We start from the raw sequence: 23,465 nt of genomic DNA on the forward strand, positions 1-23,465 counted from the left end.
GTTTCTGCACCCCAAGTGCATCACTCTACACTTCTTGGCATTAAATTTTAACTGTATACAATTTACCACAAAGTACTCCAATTATTAAACGTTAACATTTTAATAATTAACAATATCTGTACATATATTGTCAACAATTACACTCAGTTATCATGGAACTCACTTCCACACGTCTTTCACAGTGTCATCCACAGGGTCAACCCAAACTCATACATTCCAACCACATTTGAAAAACAGCTAAGTGAACACAACTTAAAAATAGAACAATATCGTACTGAACAAAGGGCATTAAAAGTAGCTAAATATAGAAGAGATGAGTACAATTATATGAAGGGCTACGTCTACAGCTGGATGGGCAAACGCAATCGGGGTAGGAAGGGGCGTCCTGAGGGGAGGACAGTGAACTTTAAATTGTCATCCAGAGGGGAGTCACGTGATGCTGTAGAGAGAGTGAGAAATGTTCTCCTGCTCTCTGGGGCCCCGAAGCCTTATATTTCTATAAAAAACCCGAATAGAGCTGGAAACTTTCAAGAATTACTTTCCCTCTGGATTGCCAGTTTAATGGATAAGTTCTTAGAGACTCCTGCGAGAAATATGGCTAGCAGGGGAACAAAAAAGGAGAAAGACAAACCCCGGATGGCGGACGGCAACACTGAGCCTAAACAAGTGGCAGAGGGGCCGACTTTCTCGGTGGATCAGTTGTCCCAGCTAACTGCAGCAGTGGAGAAAGCGATGGAGGTGAAATGGGAGAGACTATCCTGCCAAATTACTAACATAGAAACATTGTTGGCTGAGAGCACACAGCGAACTGGTGAGCTTGAAAGACGGGTGTCAGAAATAGAGGATGAAATCACCCTGGTTGCGCAGCACATGAAACTGGTGGCCGCTACGATAGAAGCGATGTCAGCGAAGATTGACGATCTGGAGAACAGATCACAGAGGGCTAACCTGAGAATCGTAGGACTGCTGGAATCGTTGGGAGACAGAGTATTGGGGACTGTGCTGGAAAAGTGGCTTATATCTGAATTCGCACTGTCAGACCACGCGAGGCCTTTATGCCTTGAACGGGCACACCGCGTGGGAAGGAGATAAGATGCCGACAGATGCCCAGAACATAATTATAGTCATAAAATGGAAATTCTATGAGGATATAGAATGAAGAGGGAGAATACTAACCAGCTTATTTTCGAAAGTGAAAGACACCCATATTTCGACCCAAATCGGGAGATGGGCGTCTTTCTCGCATGGGTACCCAAATCGGTATAATCGAAAGCCGATTTTGGGCGTCTTCAACTGCACTCCGTCGTGGGAACGAATAAAGTTGATGGGGGCGTGTCGGAGGCGTGGTGAAGGCGGATTGGGGCGTGATTATCGGCCAAACAGTGATGGGCGCGCTCGGCCGATAATGGAAAAAAGAAAGGCGTTTTTAGCGAGAATTTAGGTCACTTTTTTTGACCCTGTTTTATCACGAACAGGTCCCAAAAAAGTGCCCTAAATGACCAGATGACCACCGGAGGGAATCGGGGATGATCTCCCCTGGCTCCCCCAGTGGTCACTAACCCCCTCCCACCCAAAAAAAAAAAAAACTTCCAAAACATTTTTTTTCCAGCCTGTATGCCAGCCTCAAATGTCATCCCCAGCTCCCTGACAGCAGTATGCAGGTCCCTGGAGCAGTTTTTAGTGGGTGCAGTGCACTTCAGGCAGGTGGACCCAGGCCCATCACCCCCCTACCTGTTACACTTGTGGTGGTAAAGGGGAGCCTTCTAACCCCCCCCCCCCCCAAAACCCACTTTACCCACATGTAGATGCCCCCCTTCACCATTAAGTGCTATGGTAATGGTGTTGAGTTGTGGGGAGTGGGTTTTGGGGGGGATTTGGGGGGCTCAGCACCCAAGGGAAGGGAGCTATGCACCTGGGAGGTAATTTAATGTTTTTTTCTATTTTTTTAAAAGTGCCCCCTAGGGTGCCCGGTTGGTGTCCTGGTATGTGAGGGGGCCCAGTGCACTACGAATCCTGGCCCCTCCCACGACCCAAAGCCTTGGATCTGGTCGTTTTTGAGCTGGGCCGTTTCGGTTTCGATTATCGCTGAAAAACGAAAATGCCCAGCTCAAAAAACGCCCACATCCAATATATTTGCCTGGCACAAACCGTATTTTCCAAACTAAAGATAGACGCCCATCTTTTTCGAAAATACAGTTCGGCCCGCCCTTTCACGGACCCGTTCTCGGAGATGGTCATCCTTACACATGGGCGTTTGCGTTCGACTATGCCCCTCCACCTATGATGGACACATGATACGAATTTATCGGGACTACTCGGCGCAACTACAGGATAGAAGGAAGCAGTTTACCCCGGTATGCCAGCGATTACATGTTGATTTACCCAGCGGTTTTAAAGATCAAGCATGAAGGTGGTTGGAAGTCCTATGACAAAGTGGCGGAGGCAACTGGTTTTCTGAAAGCACTTGAGAACAACCGAGGAGCCAGCAGCTCTGATAGCCCTAAAAGCTGAGAAATGACACAGAGAGAAACAGAGCGGATTGCATCTGAATAAGATTGTAAGCTGAATAAGATTGTAAGCTCTTTGAGCAGGGACTGTCTCTATGTGTCTCATGTTCAGCGCTGCGTGCGCCTGGTAGCGCTATACAAATGTTATTAGTAGTATTAGTAGTAATAAGGGAGGTGACTTTATTATTATGTTATGTTTAAGATTACTATGGGGTTCTGGTGGGACTAGCAGCTTTAGGGGGCGGGGGGGGGGGTCCCAAGTATGAAGGTGACTCTAAACCTACTACAGAATGGGTTGGTGGCATAGGGAAAGGGGGGTGCAGAAAGGGAAGTGGGAGGGGGGAAGGGAGGCGGTTTTGGGGAAAGAGGGGGTCACTTGAAGGGAAAGTAATTCATGAGGAAGGTAGGAACTTACTAGGACATGTACATATTTGGTGCAGGAAGAGCGATTACAAATGCTGTGCTGTGAGAGAAAGTTACCCCGGGGAGAGGCTGGGCGTCCTGGGGGAGTTTATGAATAGGATGTTGCAGAGATAGCATTCCTGGGACCCTAGCTAGGTCGTTAAGTCAAGCATCTATTGCTAAAGAATATGGTCAATACCAGTCAAATTTCACGTGTCTTGAAGTAGAAAGACCAGCTTCTGGAAGACTGGCAAAACAATACAAATCCACAACGGAAACAAAGACGGGTGGGAAAAGCTGAGGAGGTAGAAGATGCTCTTCTTCAGTAGTTTTCTCGAGTCAGGAGCAGACAGTTTCCTGTCAGTGGTCCACTGCTTATTGAGAAAGCTAACCAGCTAGCTGAAAGTCTTGGACTAACTGAATTCAAAGCCACTGTTGGATGGTTGGAAAGATGGAAGGAGAGGAATAGCATAAAATTCAAGAAATAGCATGGTGAGAAACAAGATGCCGTTGACTTTGGTGCTGAAAATTGGGTTGTTTTCAGTTCTTCCTACCATCTTGAACGAGTTTGCACCTCATGACATTTTCAATGCTGACGAAAATGGTCTCTACTGGCGAGTGATTCCTGATGGAACACTTGCATTCAAACATGCCGAAACTACTGGAGGTAAAACATCGAAGGACCGACTGATGATCCTCCTTTGCTGCAATATGGATGGGAGTGAGAAGTTGGAACCCCTCGTCACTGGAAAGAGCAAACAGCCCCAATGCTTCAAGAAAGTTAAGCGACTTCCTGTGTCATACGAGGCTAACGCAAATTCATGGATGGCTGGGGAAATTTGGAAGCAGTGGCTAAAGAAGTTAGACACTAGAATGCAGGCATAAAAGCGTCAGATTTTGCTGCTTTGTGATAATTGTGCTGCTCACAGGGATGATGTCAGGCTGTCTAACGTCAAGGTGGTCTTCCTGCCACCAGACACTACCTCTCTGATCCAACCTATGGATCAGGGCATAATAGCCAATTTCAAACAACATTATCGGGCTCTTGTGCTACGTCGTCTGATGAGCGTTTTGGAAGACCAGATTGGCAAGGATAAACTTGCTGTTGAACTGGCTCGTAATCTATCACTTTTGGATTCCCTACTTATGCAGAAAGAAGCCTGGAATCATGTTACACAGGCAACCATTGTGAACTGCTACAAGCGGGCAAGCTTTGTTAAGGATGTGGAGAGGGAGAAAACAGATGCAGCTGTTGCAAACGTGTCAGATGAAGAGGTTATTGACATACCAACCGGTGTTACTGAAGAGGAGTTCCATCGCTACGTAGCTGTTGATTACAATCTACAAACAGCCGAAGACAGCACTGATGTCGAGATATGCGCCTACACGCAGGCAACAATGGCTGATGATGGAACAGATGAAGAAATGAGCAGCAAGGCACATGCTGATGAAATTCAACAACCTCCTCCTGTCACTTTTGCAAGAGCGCTGGAGAGTCTCAAAACCGTGATGGCCTATCTGGAGGCCACTGGATGTCAGTGCTATGACAGTTTTTACCGTCTGGCAGATGTAGTCTATGGAACTCACAGACCCAAGAGTGTACAGAGGACTATAACTGATTACTTCAAGTAAAGCCTAATGTCAGTTAACTGAGACTGTATACTGTACATATAATAATAAACAGTACTGTACATATGTTTATCAGATGTCAAGCTTCTTTGGGTCACAACGGTTAAGTGCACGCTCTGGTTAATTGCATGCATTTCTTTGGTCCCAGACCCTTGCACTTAAGCAGATTGCACTGTACTGGCATGTCCTAGCTGTGCACCCAGAATTCAGCGAGCACCCCAAGATCGCTTATTCCCGTAATTCGAACTTGGGGGAGTTGTTAAAGAGATCTACCCCGGATAAGTTAGATGGTCAACAGTCCCCGAGTGGGAAATGTGTTTATTGTAAACATTCTGTCACTACCAAGTGGGTTGCAATACTGGGGTCCACTAAAAAGTTCTATTTGCAAGGCAACACATCATGCAATAGAGAAGGAGTGGTTTATTGCATCATGTGTCCGTGCTCGTTATATTATATCGGACACACCAAGAGGGGCATAATCGAACGGGGACGACCATCTCTAAGGGTGTCCATCTCTAAGGGCGTCCCGGTGAAGGGGCGGGGCAACCCATATTATCGAAATAAGATGGCCGTCCATCTTGCGTTTCGATAATACGGTCGGGGAAGCCCAAATCATGAAATTTAGGTCGACCTTAGAGATGGTCGTCCTTAGGTCGTTTTTGAGATGGTCGTTCCAGGTTTTCGGCGATAATGGAAACCGAGGATGCCCATCTCAAAAACGACCAAATGCAAGCCATTTGGTCATGGGAGGAGCCAACATTCGTAGTGCACTGGTCCCCCCTCACATGCCAGGACACCAACCGGGCACCCTAGGGGACACTGCAGTGGGCTTCAAAAATTGCTCCCAAGTGCATAGCTCCCCTACCTTGGGTGCTGAGCCCCCCAACCCCCCCAAAACCCACTCCCCACAACTGTACACCACTACCATAGCCCTTAGGGATGAAGGGGGGCACCTACATGTAGGTACAGTGGGTTTGTGGTGGGTTTTGGAGGGCTCACATTTACAGCCAGAAGTGTAACAGGTAGGGTGGGGGTGGGCCTGGGTCCGCCTGCCTGAAGTGCACTGCACCCACTAAAACTGCTCCAGGGACCTGTATACTGCTGCGATGGACCTGAGTATGGCATTTGAGGCTGAGGCTGGAAAAAAAGTATTTTTATGGTGGGAGGGGTTTAGTGACCACTGGGGGAGTAAGGGGAGGTGATCCCCGATTCCCTCAGGTGGTCATCTGGTCAGTTCAGGCACCTTTTTGAGGCTTGGTCTTGAAAAAAAGCGACCAAGTAAAGTCATCCAAGTGTTCATCAGGGACACCCTTCTTTTTTCCATTATCGGCCAAAGGCGACCATCTCCTAAGCACGCCCCAGTACCGCCTTCGCTACACTGCCGACACGCCCCCATGAACTTTGGTCATCCCCGCGATGGAAAGCAGTTGAGCAGGCCAAAAATCGGCTTTCGATTATGCCAATTTGGGCGACCTTGCGAGAAGGACGCCCATCTCCCGATTTGTGTCGAAGGATGGGCGTCTTTCTCTTTCAAAAATAAGCTAGCAAGTGTCAGCTAAAACACAGGCTGGCTGAGCATATCCGTAACCTTAGAACTCATAAAAAAGAAGCACCTTTGGTAACACACTGGAGTGCACAAAACCATAAGATTGAAGATTTAAAATGTGTAGTATTAGTGCAAGTCCCCCCCCCCCCCCCCCGATTAGGGGGGGGGTGACATTAGTGCACAATTGCTTGCAATAGAACAACAATACATTTTTGCATGGGATACGGTGTCCCCTAAGGGTCTTAACCTGGAAGTAGAATGATTACAATCCTTGGCACCTGTGATTAAGGGGCGTTCTATATGGGGGTATTTAACCCCCGGAAGAGGAAGTTATGTTCATGAAGTTTGGGGACGGATACTTGGGGATCTCCCGCCTCGATACTCCTCCCAGTGGTAAGCAGCCACTAAGCGTATTAATAATTATAAGATTACCATTTAAATAGTGTTTGAGATTTTGACACGATCTGTTTTGGGTATGCGTTATTGAATTGTTACAGGTTGTGGGGAGTAGTTCCTCCTGGTGAAGTAAACCACGAAATGCGGTCTCCCATTGAGGAACTAAAGTGATGTCATTAAGTTGGCCTTATTGATGGTTTTCATGGAAGACTTCCTAATGCCGCACAGTGTTGCCACGCAAGCAGTCAAGCATATCTAGCTGGGCGTGACAGGAGTGACGCTTGATTACATACCAAGTTTCATCATCTGCACGTAGAATTTTATTGCTTTGGTACAATTATTACTTTGACTCTGCCACACAAAAACGTGAGCTGCTGTGTGAAAGCAGCCTGCGTCAGGTACTTTGGGACTTTTGCTTTCGATTCAAGTGTATGGAAGCAACATTTTAGAACATCATCAAAAGTTAAGGGAAGATATTTGATTTGTATCTTAAGCATAAGTAATCTAATGTGACTTTGGTGCGTTGCAGCATGTGGTTGGAATGTATGAGTTTGGGTTGACTGTGTGGATGATGCTGTGAAAGACATGTGGAAGTGAGTTCCATGATAATTGAGTGTAATTGTTGACAATATATGTACAGATATTGTTAATTATTAAAATGTTAACGTTTAATAATTGGAGTACTTTGTGGTAAATTGTATACAGTGATCGTACTCTAATATAAAGCTATTTCCCCTTGAGTGAATTGGATTAAATTTTAACTGCCAGACCCTCGACCATTCTTCTAAGGTTCAGAGATCCCTTCTCATCATTTCTACTCCCTCCAGGGTATTCACTCTATTGGCTATTTTCGTGTCATCCGCAAAAAGGCACACCTTTCCTTCCAACCCTTCAGCAATATCTCCCACAAATATATTAAACAGAATAGGCCCCAGCACCGACCCCTGAGGAACTCCACTTTTCACCTTCCTTTCCTCCGAGCGGATTCTATTTACCACCACCCTCTGCCACCTGTCGGTCAACCAGTTTCTTATCCAGTTCACCACTTTCGGTCCTAAGTTCAACCCTTTCAGCTTATTCATGAGTCTTCTGTGGGGGACTGTATCAAAGGCTTTGCTGAAGTACAAGTAGATTACATCTAGTGCACATCCTTCATCCAGTTCTTAGGTCACCCAGTCCAAGAAGTCAATAAGATTTGTTTGGCAGGATTTTCCTTTGGTAAAGCCATGTTGCCTCAGGTTCTGTAACCCGTTGGCTTCTAGAAAGTTAACTATCCTTTCTTTCACCAGCGACTCCATTATTTTTCATGATATAAATATCATGAAATAAAAATTGAATATCACTAAAACAGCTTCAAAAATTATTGTAGCTGGTAAAAACAGCAATTATAAACTGTATTTTGTGTACTAATTTTTCTACTCTGTTCTAACCAATACAATACAGATGGCCACATTTCAGCGAGGATATCCTGTTTCCTGATGGGTTCTTCATCTTAACTGTTAAATCTGCACTGGGAAGCCTTACAATATACCACTGCTTTCCACAAAACATGCTATCCCCTGGCCTGTTCTCAATCTAACCTTCTTAGTTGGTCCTATGGGGTTTTGGCTGCTGTGGTCCGTCTTTCCGACCCCCACCACCCCGTTTCAAACTGGCTCCATATTGCAGCGCTTCTGAGCTCTAAAAAGAAAAAAATAAAGCTACCTACCTGCCGGTACAGAGCCGCATGCTGCAATACTGAAAGCGAGGCTCTGCTGGATCCTCCCCCCCACTGAAGCAGGAAGTGTGTCGCAAGGGCGGGGTTCTGGCAAGCCTCGCTGTCAGTGTTGTAAGCACGGGGCTCTGTACTGGCACTGCAGAGTTCGCAGCAGTGGCCACTAGACCACCAGGGCAGGTGACAGCTGTAGTGTGCGGTGGTGACAGTGGCAAGCAAGGGCAACCAGGCAGAGCCTCTAGGCCCCCTGGAGACTCTGGGCTCTCGGGCACTGCCCGAATGGTCAGTCCACCCCTGTTTGATACTGATTCAAGGTAAAGAAAAGGCCCAAATGGCTTTACAGGAGCTAATGGCAGAATATGGAAGCTTACTGGGATTCAGAGTTAACCTCACTAAGACAGAGATTTTGAACATATCCCTTTTCAAAGGGCAGGGGACGAATCTTAAAAAATGTTTTCCCTTTCAATGGGTTTCTGGCTCTATTAAATATTTGGCTATCAAACTAGGAGCAAACTTGGAGACACTCTTCAGCTGGAACCAAGATTTAGAGAGGTGGGATAAATTAATACTGTCCTGGATAGTGTGAAGATGACGCTATTATGAAGATGAAGCTCCCACCTCAGGATCCCAGGTCCCTCTTTCACTCAGGGTGAGCTGGTTCTCAGTATGCAGATTTTATGCAAATTAGTCTACTACCCCTTTCTACTCGGGGTGACCTGGTTCTCAAAAGGCAAACATAGTCAGGTCTCACCAACAGGATATTTCTCATACAAATCTTTTATTCCCGCTTTCTGGGGCACACCTCTACCAGCTTAAAACACTTTTACAAGCTTAAACAGTTCTTCCAGCTTAAACATTTCTTCCTACTCAGTTCAATCTTCCAGCTTAAGCACCTGGACACCCAGTCCTTCCTTGTAACCTGGACACACAGTCCTTCCTTGTAACACACAGTTCTTATACCTGACACTCTAGGGCCTTCTTACCCCAGCCAGCTTACTTGCTTTGCACACAGTTCACCACCAGTCCAAAGGGCTCAGCCAGTACTCCTCATGGGGATCCTCCTGCTTCAGCTACCAGCTCTCTTCTTTAGCTGCTAGCTCTCCTCTCTCCCTCACCACTCAGGTGGGGTATTAAGTGGTTAATGGCCAAACAGGACCCAGCCCATAACCTGCTGCACCTGTTTCTATCCCCAGGACTCTCCTCGGTCCTAGCGACCTCCTGCTATACACCCCTTACTGGCTCCCTTTAGTGACTCACCCAGCCCTTCTCCCTGGACATTTGAGGGAAACAGCGCCCTCTAGGGGCCTAACCAGGGTAGGACAGCATCTTCCTTCTCACAATAGGAAGGATGGAGACAGCAAGAATGAGGGTTCTCCCTAAATTTTTATATTTATTCAAAGTTTTCCCTGTTGAAATACCTCCTATAATATTTCAACGTTGGCACAAAAAGATATTTTGTTTTATATGGGGAAGGAAGAGATCCAGAGTGGCATGGGAGGCTATGTTCCAATCTCAGGAGAATGGGGGGATGGGAATACCCAAGCTGGAAAAATATTAGCAAGCGTGGCAGGCACCCCATCCAAACAATGGGTCCTAGCAAAACAAGGGGCTAGTACTTTTCAGTTGGAATTTCTCTCCTGGGCAGCTAGCATGCTCAAAGACATTCAAGAGGTCCAAAACCCATTTATGAGGATCACTACGGGCCTAAGGATCAAGACACGGCCCCATTTATTGGAGGATAAGACATGGGCTTATTTTCAACCTCTGGGACGTACAGATAACTTTGTACCTGGGCGAGGCAATACCTTGTTTCAAAGATGGGAAAGACATGGTCTTCTCTATTTTGGTCAATTTATAGAAGATGTCCAAATTCTACATTTTGGAACGTTACAAGGTTGCTACCAACTGGCAGCTAGAGATGTATTCCTTTACCTTCAAGATAAACATTTAATTCAGGTAGAACAACTAATAGCAGGGGGTGGAAAACTTAAGCTGGCTTCTGAAACTTTAGTGAGTCAACAAGTTGGTAGGGGTTATATATCTTATATTTATGGGCTCCCCAACACCTTAGATAAATGGAAGGCTACCTACAGGGGGGGGGGGGTATGAGAGAGGGATTTAAATAGAGTGTTTTCTGAGGACGAATGGAAAAAATATCTCATTGCAATCTCATAAATTGTCATATGCACCTCAGATTATTGAGAACGGTCTTAAGGTACTGGTAAGATGACATTACAGGTCATTATGAGGAAAGGGAATGTTTTATGTTGAGTATAGTTCCCCTCTAGCCACACCCTCTCCATCGGGTGGGAATGTCCTAAGGCAGTGATTCTCAAACCTGGTCTGGGAGGCACACCAGCCAGTCAGCTTTTCAGTATATCCACAATGAATATTCATGAGATAGATTTGCATGCAGTGGAGGCAGTACATGCAAATCTCTCTCATGAATATTCATTATGGGTATCCTGAAAATCTGACTGGCTGGGGTGCCTACAGGACCAGGTTTGGGAACAACTGTCGTAAGGTCCAGAAATTATGGAAGAAGGTATTTACATATGAGCAACAGTTACTCGAGACTCGTATACCGTGCAGTATGGAAAATGCCCTATTAAGTGGGAAAGTGGAAGGGATAACGGGAGCTCTGGATAAATTAATGCTGTTGGCTTTTACAGCAGCCTAACTGCTGATTGCTTCACATAGGTATACACGGGACATGCAAACTACAGAGATGGTTAAAAAGACACTGTGTATTATATGCAAATGATATAGACTGACTGCCTTAAAACATAATAAATGGAAATCTTATCAAGAAATGTAGGGAAGACTTCTCCAGCTGGAAGGACATTCTGTGAGTTTTGGGGAAAGGAGTGGAAAGGGGGGAGTGAAAAAAGGAATGGGAAGGGTCTATTTTTAGTTTTTAATTATTGGAGTGGCAATTATGTAACAAAATGCATACTTACGATTAATTTTTTTCCGTTAATAGATGCTGTCAGCTATTTTGCTTGAAAATTCATAAATTTAAAGTTACAAAAAAACAAAAGAAAATGGCAGCCGAGACTGCTGTGGGAGGTTGCGGCCTCCATTTTGGAACTGGGAATACCATGAGAAGGATGTCAGAGCCGCCATTTTGAAATTGGGAATGCCATGAGCATGAAGCTGCCCCAGGAAGTTGTGACCACCATTTTGGAACTGAGAATGGCATCATTACATTAAACTGCATTATGTACTGTGATTTGCATTAACCTATCAGCAATACACAATGTCCTTGACTAAGTCAAACTGCACCATTTTCATCAGTCATGTTCCTCCACAACAGTGCAGCCCTCCACCTCCAGCAGCCCTTTCAACAGTACAGATTTCTCAACCCCAGCACACTCTAGGATGAAGGGTTTTGCAGACCTCATCGCAGATCTGGGATACCCACCTCTATCAGTGCCTCCTCCATCTCAACGGGCAGTTTAATCTATCCAAAGTAGGGAAATAGACAGTGGGAGGAGAAGAGGAGATGACAACCTTTTATCCCACCAGCGCTGAATTCCTGAATGGTTCCAGCTGACTTCAGTAAAGATGTACAGGAGGATTTTTATACTTACTTGTTACAGAAGGATGAGTCTGTTCAGACATCTGTGATTCAGGATTTTCCATGAAGGGCAGATCTTCCTCTTGTTTAACACTCAGCGAGAACACAGTCATTACAACTGGGAGACCTGCGATGAGACAACACATTTACAAGGATTCACCAAGTATCTGTTAATACAAAAATAGAAAATTGATTTAAATGTCCAAATGTTTGATGTTTTACATCATCTCCTGTGATCTAAAATTGCAAAGCCCATTAAATCCAAAACATTTACTTACCGTTGGTAGAGTCATTTGGATTTTCTTTTCCCTCCCACTCAGATTGTTGAGTGAAATATTTCTCATCTTTATTTTCAATCTTGAATATAACATCAGGATTAACAATTAAATAACCTGCCAATAAGAAGTAGGAAAATTACTGGAGAGGTTCCATCTCTGATGAAGCCGTGTGTGATGTGTGCATGGAGGTGTGTGTATATGTGTATATACAGATATCTTGGGGTGTGTGTATTTGTCTGACAAAGCTTGGAGAGAAGAGGCAGCAGTGGCCTGACACTTGGTTAGATTATATCGTAGAGTTTTCCTGGTACAGAGATTTCTCTTCATAGTCCGCTTAGGTGGAGGCATTGCAGGTGCCAAACTTCTGGTTACCATTTGGAGGGGTTATATGTTGAACAATATAGTTAACTAGTGTGCAGCTGATATGTCATCACCTTATGCAGAAGTCTCAGAAGAAATCTGAGAGGTAAATCCTCTCTCTGGTCTTCTGTGCCAAAATATTTTGTATAGGAATGGGAGAGAGACTCCTGCTGGTGTTGTATGAAGCCTCTAATTTAAGGTATCATCTTATCTTACAACAGAGAGCAGCATCTTTTGCAGAGCCTGTAAAGTGGAGTCTTTCACAGGCTCCTATTGAATATGGGATGGCATCAGAAGCCAGGTTCTAAGTTTCAGGTGCCCATGGTATCTAGTTCCTGTGATTTTTACACCACTGATCCCATTATGTGCTTGTGTGGTAGATGACAGAGAAACATATTTACCTCGTGATCTGAGGATGTCATGAATCTCCTTGATGACTTTCTTGAACAGCTCTTTCTGCCATTCTTCCAGAAGGTTCCACTCCACTTCCAAGAAATAAGCAGCAACGTCCTTAAATGTGACCAATCCCTAGAACAGCAAACAAGACACCCTACATCAAAGTGTCATTATTTTTTCATTTCATTTTATTACATATACACCTATCAACATACTTCTAGATGGTTTATAACAAACACATGTAATAGTTCACATAAAAAGAAACAATAAGAGAAATAAAAAATCATTCAAAATGAAATGGGTAAGTAAAAGAAAACAGTCACGTCAAGCCTTTATCTTAAAAAAAAAAAAATCAGATAATGCTACAGACACCACAACTTCAACGGTAAATTGTTCCAGTTGAGTACGTCATAGTGAAAACACACACTGTGTCATGGAAGTTTTATAAACCACAGCACTGCTAAGAAGAAAGAAGGTATTTAAGTAGTATTTTACAGGTATCCAATACATCTCCCTCAGAATGGAAGAACTAGGCATTAAATGGGCATCTATAATCTAGATGCCGCATACGTGAATATCTAGAATACCAGTATTTCGGTTTGTATGTGTGGTGGTACCTGCATTATTGCTAGCAGGAAGCCCAAGTGCTATTTTGCAAATATCCACTTACAAGGGGGCTGACGTAGCGATAGAGCATGAGAAAGACATGGGCAGGACTAAGCGTTATTTACACCAGCTCTACAGTTGGTAACACTGAGGATCTAAATCTTAGGCAAGTCAACAGGTTAACCTACTATTCTATAAGAGAACTTAGGCCCCTCTTTACAAAGGATCACTAGTGTTTTCAGTGAACGCTAACCATGTAGATACCCATAGGAATATTCTGAGCATCTACACGGTTAGAGCACGCTAAAAACGCTAGCACGCCTCTAGCGCAGCTTAGTAAACAGGACCCTAAGTCGTTTAGATTCCATGATGGAATAGGGTCCCATTGCATATCCTTAGGGAACCTAAATGGAATCTCCCAGTTGTCGAATTGCCTCCAAATTGTCCACATCCAGAAACCAGATGTGTTGCAGTGTTCTAAACAAGTTGCAAAAACCTAAGCACTGTAGCTGGCAAACCTAAATATAGAACATTACAGTAATCAAATGAAGGTAAAATCAACAATTCAGTCAGCATACAAAAATCATCTGACATAGTGAAAATGAAGCAGCAAAGTTCAAATAATACATTAAAAAAAAAACTGTGGCCGAAATATCAGCAGAGTCAAGAACTATTCCTAGATAATAGATTTAACTATGAATTGGAACAGCTTCAAGAAAGGAGGGTAAAGACAAAAATGCAGAGAAGAGTAGAGCTGATCAGTAGGTACCACCATCATCTCAGTCTTTTCCATATTCATTGTTGGGCCATTTTGACCACACTGTGCTGAAATCTCAGAAAAATGACTGATGAGAACCAAGAGACTTAGAAAAAGATACAATCGCTAATATAGCATCAGCACAAAAACTGACAAACAATACTCTGTCACAAGAGATCACATAAAAGGGACCTATAGATGTCAAATAATACAGCAGAAAACAGAATCCTGAGGGACCCCCCCCCCCCCAGCATACTAAACCACTGCGACTCTCCCTGGAAAAAAAAAACAAAAACCCATATTTGATGGAGAAAACCTTCTAAAAAGGAGGAAAACCACTGCAAATCTGTCCCCATCTATATCTTGTAAGCATTTTAAGAGGACCTGAGCTAATATTTATTTATTCATTCAGGGGCCCTTTTACAAAGCAGCGGTAAACCCAACATGTGCTTACCACTTGCTAAAAAGGAAGTACCGCTGGGCTATTGCAGAATCCCAGCGATAGTTCCCACCCCCAGCACGCTGTCATATCCGGTGCTACAAAAATATTTTTATTTTTGTAGCGCCGGTGTGTGCCCGGCAGTGCCACACGATGCCCGGTTACCGCGGAAGCCCTTACCGCTACCTCAATGGGTGGTGGTAAGAGCCCCCCCTTCAAATGATCGTGTGTCACGTGCTTCACGACTATTTCCTCAAGAAAAGAAAGACCTACCTTTTACCCGTTGCGATAAAAAGGGACCTTGGCACGAGTCAAAAACACACGCTGATGCCAGCGCAGACCCCCTTTTCCCGCAGCTTGGTAAATGGGGTCTTCGGTCTTACAAAACAAGTTTTGGTTCAACGTGGCTTACTGAGTCAACAGCAGCTGAGGATGTGTCTCCAGGAACTTCTGCTAGGGAGGGACAGGTAAGGTAGGGTGAAAGACAGATCTCACACATCACCTAGATAAGATTTTAAACAATGCTGAGGAGGAGCCAGCTGTCTTGGTACATGTGGGTACCAAAAACAAAGGAAAGTGTGGGAGGGAAGTCATGGAAGCCAAACTTAGGTTCTTGGATAGAAAGATGAAATCCAGAAGCTCCAGAGTAACATTCTCAGAAATATTCCCTGTTCCACATTCAGGACCCAGAGCTCCAGTTTCAATATGTGGATGAGACAATGGTACAGGGAACAAGGATTTAGATTTGTTAGGAACTGGACAACATTCTGAGGAAGGGGAAGCATGGGGGATGTTGACAGTCATTCAGGAGCAGACGGATTGGGATTAGTTATTTAAAAGGATGGTATCAGAACAGGGAAGTAAGGGCATCGCGATAGGGAAGTTGCAACAAAGGCAGAAGTACGCCAGACTCCTTAAGAGAAGAGCAGATGGAAAGTAAAGACTGCTAACTATCCCTCTCAACTAGTAAGCAAGCTGTAAATCCAGTACAGACAAGAAAACACACTTTGAAATGTCTATATATAAATCCTAGAAGCTTGAAAAATAAGATGGAAGTTAGACCAGCTTATAATCGAAAGACAAAAACGCCTATATTGCGACCTAAAGCGGGAGATAGGCGTTTATCTCCCAAAAGCGAATAACGCGGTATAATCAAAAGCCGAACTTGGACGTTTTCAACTGCACTCCATCGCGGAAGCGTACAAAGTTGACGGGGGCGTGTCGGAGGCGTGGTGAAGGCGGGACTGGGGCGTGGTTATCACCCGAACAGAGATGGGCACCTTTCGCCGATAATGGAAAAAAAGTATGCGTTTGTAGCTAGAATTTAGGACACTTTTCCTGGACCCTGTTTTTTCACGAATAAGGCCCCAAAAAGTGCCCTAAATGACCAGATTACCACCAGAGGGAATAGGGGATGACCTCCCCTGACTCCCCCAGTGGTCACTAACCCCCTCCCACCACAAAAAATGATGTTTCACAACTTTTTATTTTCACCCTCAAATGTCATACCAACCTCCCTGGCAGCAGTATGCAGGTCCCTGGAGCAGTTGTTAGGGGGTGCAGTAGACTTCAGGCAGGTGGACCCAGGCCCATCCCCCCCCTACCTGTTACAATTGTGCTGCTTAATGCTTAGTCGTCCAACCCCCCCAAACCCACTGTACCCACATGTAGGTGCCCTCTTCACCCCTTAGGGCTATAGTAATGGTGTAGACTTGTGGGCAGTGGGTTTTGAGGGCGATTTGGGGGGCTCAACACACAAGGGAAGGGTGCTATGCACCTGGGAGCTCTTACTTTTTTTTTTTTTTTTTTGTAAAAGTGTCCCCTAGGGTGCCCGGTTGGTGTCCTGGCATGTGAGTGGGACCAGTGCACTACGACTCCTGGCCCCTCCCACAAACAAATGCCTTGGATTTATTCGTTTTTGAGCTGGGCGCTTTCATTTTCCATTATCACTGAAAAACAAAAACGCCCAGCTCACAAATTGTCGAATAAAATATGGACGTTTATTTTTTTTGAAAATACGGTTCGGTCCGCCCCTTCACGGACCCGTTCTCGGAGATAAACGCCCATGGAGATAGATGTTTTCGTTCAATTATGCCCCTCAGAGTATATTGCACTAAATGAAAGATACAGTAGATATAAAGGGCAGGGTACAATTATATCACCATGACAGAGTGGATTAAACTGTAGGGTGGTAAAGCAATATGTTAAAGAGGATATTGAGTGGAACAGAATAAAAATTCAGCAGGAAACAGACTGCAAAGTAAGACCTTATCTACACAACAAAGGTTAGAAGTCAGAGGCTGTGATTATAACAACTCATTCTCACTATCCCTGGTCCAGAGGAGGCATCTTTCTTATAGGAAAAGTTTGTATCACCTCATTACTAGCTTTAATCCAGGCTTCAGGCAATTCCTCGCATGTGCCTGTAGTGGTCAGATTTCCTCTTTCCTCACATCCAGGAAGCTCAGTCCTGCATTCCTCTTGCTCAAACTGGATTAAAATGCCAGGCTTGACATTGTGGGAGCCTATTATAGGAAAATAAACAGTACAGTGGGTCAGATTCTATATGTGGTGCTTAAAAAATCTATGCGGAACTCATTTCCGCCTTGACATTCTATAAAATTTGGGTGCGGTATGTAGAATATGCTCAGTTCATATCAGAGCGCCTAAAACTACATGTCTCCATTTACATTTGGGAATGCCCACAAAACACCCATTTCCCCGCCCATGGCCATGTCCCTTTGAACTGAACTGAACTGTTTAGAATTTAGGCGCAGTTCATTACAGCATGCGCTTAGTGAGTTATGCGTGTAAATTCTAATTATTGCCAATTAGTGCTCATTATTGCTTGTTAAGTGCTGTTAGCAATGCTGATTGACTTGTTAAGCCAATTAAGTTACGCATGTTGTTATCAAATACGATTGCATTTCAGTGCAGAATGCGAGGCGCGATATGTAGAATCTGGCCCAATATATTTAGGAAAAAAAGTTACCACAAGGAGGGGCATTTTCGAAAGGGACGTCCAAGTTTTGATTTGGACGTCCTTGCGAAACGTCCTGATCCAGGGGCAGGGAAACCTGTATTTTCGAAAAAAAGATGGACGTCCATCTTTCGTTTCAAAAATACCGTCAGGGATGTCCAAATCCTTAAATTTCGCCGTCCCTAGATTTGGACGTCGCTACACATGGACGTTTCTGATTTTCGAAACCAAAGACGTCCATCTCAGAAACAACCAAATCCAAGCAATTTGGTCGTGGGAGGAGCCTGCATTTGTACTGCACTGGTCCCCGTGACATGCCAGGACACCAACCGGGCACCCTAGGGGACACTGCAGTAAACTTCATAAATTGCTCCCAGGTACATAGCTCCCTTACCTTGTGTGCTGAGACCCCCAAACCCCCCTACCCACAACTGTACACCACTACCATAGCCCTTATGGGTGAAGGAGGGCACCTAGATGTGGGTATAGTGGGTTTCTGGTGGGTTTTGGAGGGCTCGCTGTTTCATCCACAAACATAACAGGTAGGGGGGGGTGGGGATGGGTCCTCCTGCCTGAAGTGCACTGCACCCACTAAAACTGCTCCATATGACATTTGGGACTGGCATAGAGTCTGGCAATCAATATTTTTAAAGATATTTTTTGAGAGTGGGAGGGGGTTAGTGACCACTGGGGGAGTAACGGGAGGTCATCCCCTATTCCCTCCAGTGGTCATCTGGTCAGTTGGGATACCTTTTTGTGCCTTGGTCGTAAGATCTTCCAAGTGCTCAACAGGGATGTCCTTGCTTTTTTCGATTATGGGTCAAGGACGTCCAAGTGTTAGGTATGCCCTTGTCCCGCCTTCGCTATGCCTCCAACATGCCCCCTTGAACTTTGGCCGTCCCTGCGATGAATTGCAGTTGGGGACGTCCAAATACCGATTTGGACATTTCTGTGAGGACGTCCATCTTCCGATTTACGTCGAAGATGGGCGTCCTCCTCTTTCGAAAATGAGCCTGAAGGCCTATAAATGCCCAGAATGATGCTTTTTCACAGGTGGCTCCACTGATACAGAACCAAAATAAGCAACAGCATCTGCTTTATAGAGAGGGTAATGGATTCTTATCCCACCAGTTCTGAATTCCTAAATAATCCCAGCTGACTTTAGTAAGCTGTGCAGGAGGAGTTTTATATTTACTTGTTACAGGAGGGTGAGTCTGTTCAGACGTCTCTGATTTAGTTGGATCCATCAAGGGGAGATCTTCCTCTTCTTTAACACTCAGTGAGAACACAGACGTTACAATCGGAAGGCCTGGTTAGAGAAAACACATTTAGAAGGATTCACCAAGGATAAAATAATACTAAATTAGGAAATGGATTTTAAGTCTCTAAATGCCTGGAGACTTTGATCTGAAAATTCAGAGCCCTTCAAATCCAAAACATCTACTTACTCTTCATGGAATCATTTGGGTTTTCTTTTCCCTCCCACTCAAAATGTTGAGTGAAATATTTCTCGTCTTCCTTTTTAATCTTGAATATAGCATCAGGATTAATAATTGAATAACCTGTAGGAAATAAGTAGGAAAATGGCATTTAAAATGTATCTAAAGAAGGTCCTGGGGAGGTTTGTCTGTTTCCTGTTCTGACTAAGCAGTTCGTGTGTGTTTCTGTGTGTACAAACAGGGCTAAGTTCTTTATATGGCAGCAAAAAACCAGCGCTGATAAAAATTGGCATTAAAACTGTGAAGAGCAAAGAAACTACAAGCCCCAGAAGGTAAAATTATGTATCATACCTGATCATTTTCTTTCCATTAATCAAAGCTGATCAATCCATAGACTGGTGGGTTGTGTCCATCTACCAGCAGGTGGAGATAGAGAGCAAACTTTTGCCTCCCTATATGTGGTCATGTGCTGCCGGAAACTCCTCAGTATGTCGATATCAAAGCTCCATCCGCAGGACTCAGCACTTAGAGAATTACACCCACAAAGGGACACTCTGCCCAGCTCACCACCGCCGAAACGGGGGAGGGGAATTAACCCAGCTCATCCCCACACAAGTGGGGGAGGGGAATCCGTCCAGCTCATCCCCGCGGAGCGGGGGAGGGACGCCACCCCGCCGATGCGGGGGGATCTGGCTTATCCTGCAACCGCAACCGCGGGAGGAGCTGACTGACCCTAACACCGCTGAAGTGGGAGGGGTACAAAGCTGCCCTACAGCCGCACGAAGCGGGAGGGAGTGCCGGCAGAATTTAAGTCTCAATCCAGCCCCGTAAAACGGAGGGGAGAGGAATGCAGCAGCTCACTGTAACACAAACTCGTCTCAACTCTTGAAGAATCCAAGTGAAAAAACTTGAACACGAAGTCCTCCTGAAGTAACTGAAGACTAAACTTGAACCTAAAATTCAACCAGAATATAAACAGTACAGATATCTGGGAGGGGCTATGGATTGATCAGCTATGATTAATGGAAAGAAAATTATCAGGTATGATACATAATTTTACCTTCCATATCATCATGCTGATCAATCCATAGACTGGTGGGATGTACCGAAGCAGTACTCACCCAGGGCGGGACATTGAAATCCCTGACCTCAACACTGAAGCTCCAAACCGGGCCTCCGCCCGAGCAGCCACAGTCAAGCGGTAATGCTTGGAGAATGTATGGGCCGATGCCCAAGTTGCCGCCTTGCATATCTCTGCCAAGGAGACGGACCCGGCCTCTGCCATCGAGGCCGCCTGAGCTCTAGTGGAGTGAGCCTTCAGCTGGATAGGCAGCACCTTCCCCGCGGCCACATAAGCCGCTGCAATGGCTTCCTTGACCCATCTTGCCACTGTAGGCTTAGCAGCCTGCAGACCCTTACGAGGACCTGCAAACAGGACAAACAGATGATCCGATTTCCGGAAATCATTGGTCACTTCCAAGTATCTGATGATCACTCGTCTCACATCCAGATATTTGAGAGCAGAGAATTCCTCTGGGTAGTCCTCCCTACGAAAGGAAGGGAGACAGAGCTGCTGATTCACATGGAAGCGAGAAACAATCTTGGGCAGGAAGGAAGGCACTGTGCGAATAGTCACTCCTGCCTCAGTGAACTGCAGAAAAGGCTCTCGACATGAGAGCGCCTGGAGCTCGGAAACTCTTCTGGCTGAAGTGATAGCCACCAAAAAGACTGCTTTCAACGTCAGGTCTTTCAGAGATGCCCTCGACAAGGGTTCAAAAGGCGGCTTCTGCAAGGCTCTTAGCACCAGGTTGAGATTCCACGCAGGCACCACTGAGTGCAGAGGAGGGCGCAGGTGATTAACTCCCTTGAGAAAGCGCACCACATCTGGCTGCGAAGCCAGGGAAGCACCCTTCAGGCGGCCCCTGAAGCAAGCCAGAGCCGCTACCTGGACTTTAAGGGAACTGAGCGACAGGCCTTTCTCCAGACCTTTTTGCAGGAACGCCAACACTGAAGAAATTGGAGCAGTGAAGGGAGAAAGTGAGCCTGCTTCACACCACGCTGCAAAGGTACGCCAAACCCTGGCGTAAGCAGTAGAAGTAGAGCGCTTCCTCGCTCTCAGCATAGTGGTGATGACCTTGTCTGAGAAGCCCTTCTTTCTCAGACGCTGCCGCTCAATAGCCAGGCCGTAAGACCAAAGGGGGAGGGATCCTCCATCACCACGGGACCCTGATGTAACAGGCTCTGCTCCACTGGCAGCCGCAGAGGATCGTCGACTGAGAGCCTGATCAAGTCCGCATACCAGGGACGTCTGGGCCAATCCGGACCCACCAGGATTATCCGGCCTGGATGCTTTGCCACCCGGTCTAGCACCCTGCCCAACATGGGCCAGGGCGGGAACACATAGAGAAGCTCTTGTGTCGGCCACTGTTGGAGAAGAGCATCTACTCCCAGGGATCGAGGGTCCCGTCCTCTGCTGAAAAAGCGCGGCACTTGGCAATTGGCCGATGACGCCATCAGATCTAGGCTCGGCTGGCCCCAGCGCTTCGTGATGTCCAAGAACGCCTGAGCCGATAGCTGCCACTCTCCGGGCTCCAAGGTATGGCGACTGAGAAAGTCCGCCTTGACATTCATGACTCCGGCAATGTGGGCCGCTGACAGCTATTCCAGGTTCGCTTCCGCCCACTGGCATAAATTCATGGCCTCCTTGGCTAGAGGGGCGCTCTTGGTACCTCCCTGGCGGTTGACATAGGCCACAGCCGTGGCATTGTCCGACAGGACCCGTACTGGCTTCAACGCCAGTACCGAACTCCAAAAGCGCCAACCGAATGGCTCTGAGTTCCAGGAGGTTGATAGACCACTTTGCCTCTGCAGGAGACCAGAGCCCCTGCGCTGTCCTTCCCAAGCAGTGGGCTCCCCAGCCCGACAAAGAGGCGTCCGTCGTGACGACAATCCACTCCGGGGTCACCAGAGGCATTCCTGCAGACAACTTGTCCGTCTGCGTCCACCAGCTCAGCGCCTTGCGCACTGCTGGGTCCAAGGGAAGGCGCACAGCATAATCCTCCGACATCGGAGTCCAGCGCTGCAGCAGAGAGTGTTGTAGTGGTCTCATATGAGCCCTGGCCCAGGGCACTACTTCCATCGTGGCCGTCATAGAGCCCAACAGCTGCACATAGTCCCAAGCCCGAAGAGGAGAGGCTACTAGGAACTGGTCCACCTGAGCCTGAAGCTTGACAATCCGATTGTCTGGCAGGAACACTCTGCCCACTTGGGTGTCGAATCAAACTCCCAGATACTCCAGGGACTGAGTTGGGCGCAGCTGGCTTTTCTCCCAGTTGATGATCCACCCCAGGGAGCTCAAAAGAGCAACCACCCGGTTCACAGCTTTGCCGCACTCTGCATAAGAGGGGGCTCGGATCAACCAGTCGTCCAGATAAGGATGGACTTGTACTCCTTCCTTCCTCAGGAAGGCCGCGATGACCACCATTACTTTGGAGAAGGTCCGCGGAGCAGTAGCCAACCCGAACGGGAGGGCTCTGAACTGGAAGTGTCGGCCCAGGACTGCAAAACGCAGAAAGCGTTGATGAGGAGGCCAGATGGGAATATGCAAGTACGCTTCCTTGATGTCCAAGGATGCCAGGTACTCCCCTGCCTTCACTGCCGCTATAACAGAGCAGAGAGTCTCCATGCGAAAGTGCCGAACTTTCAAGGCCCGATTGACCCCTTTGAGGTCGAGGATAGGCCAGACAGAACCTCCTTTCTTTGGTACCACAAAGTAAATGGAGTAACGCCCCTTGCCAAGCTGATTTTCTGGCACCGGAACGACCGCACCCAGGCGGATCAGGTTGTCCAAGGTCTGCTGCACTGCCACAGCTTTGACCGGAGACTTGCAGGGAGAGAGTACAAACCCGTCTCTTAAGGGTCGGCAGAACTCTAGCTTGTAGCCGTCTTTGATGACTTCCAGCACCCAAGCGTCTGAAGTTATTGTGGTCCACTCGCCCAGAAACGAGGACAGCCGTCCTCCAATCTGCACTGGGGCGTGGACCAAGGCCCCGTCATTGGGTACGAGACCCTGGGGGAGGACCGGAGGGAGCACCTCCGGGACGGCGGTCTCTGCGAAAGGAATGCTGCTTGGGGGAGAAGTTCCTCTTGAAGGAAGAGGGGGCAGAGGAGCCCGACCTGCCCAGGCGGAACCGACGGGCTTCCTGAAACCGTCCTCTGGAGGTACCGGGGCGAGTATTAGCCCGAGCCCTGACCTCTGGTAACTTCTTGCCCTTAGACGTGCCGAGATCGGTCACGATTTTGTCCAGCTCGACCCCAAAGAGCAGCTTGCCTTTAAAAGGCAATCTAGCCAGGTGGGATTTAGAGGCGTGGTCAGCAGACCAATGCTTCAGCCAAAGCCACCGCCACGCAGAGATTGTCTGAGCCATGCCTTTAGC

General features: G+C 46.5%; 1 protein-coding gene across 1 annotated transcript in view; it reads right to left on the reverse strand.

Moving 5' to 3' along the window:
- The window catches only part of LOC115464471, a 337,991-nt gene that overhangs the window by 215,311 nt on the left and 99,215 nt on the right, over nt 1-23,465 (reverse strand). Inside the window, exons 5-6 of the mRNA XM_030194848.1 lie at nt 12,814-12,940; nt 11,788-11,901 (exon numbers count right to left, since the gene is read on the reverse strand). Coding sequence (XP_030050708.1) covers nt 11,788-11,901; nt 12,814-12,940 — 241 coding nt within the window. The remainder of the gene's footprint in view (nt 1-11,787; nt 11,902-12,813; nt 12,941-23,465) is intronic.

The sequence above is a fragment of the Microcaecilia unicolor genome, chromosome 3 (assembly GCF_901765095.1).
Source record: "Microcaecilia unicolor chromosome 3, aMicUni1.1, whole genome shotgun sequence".
NCBI lineage: Eukaryota > Metazoa > Chordata > Amphibia > Gymnophiona > Siphonopidae > Microcaecilia > Microcaecilia unicolor.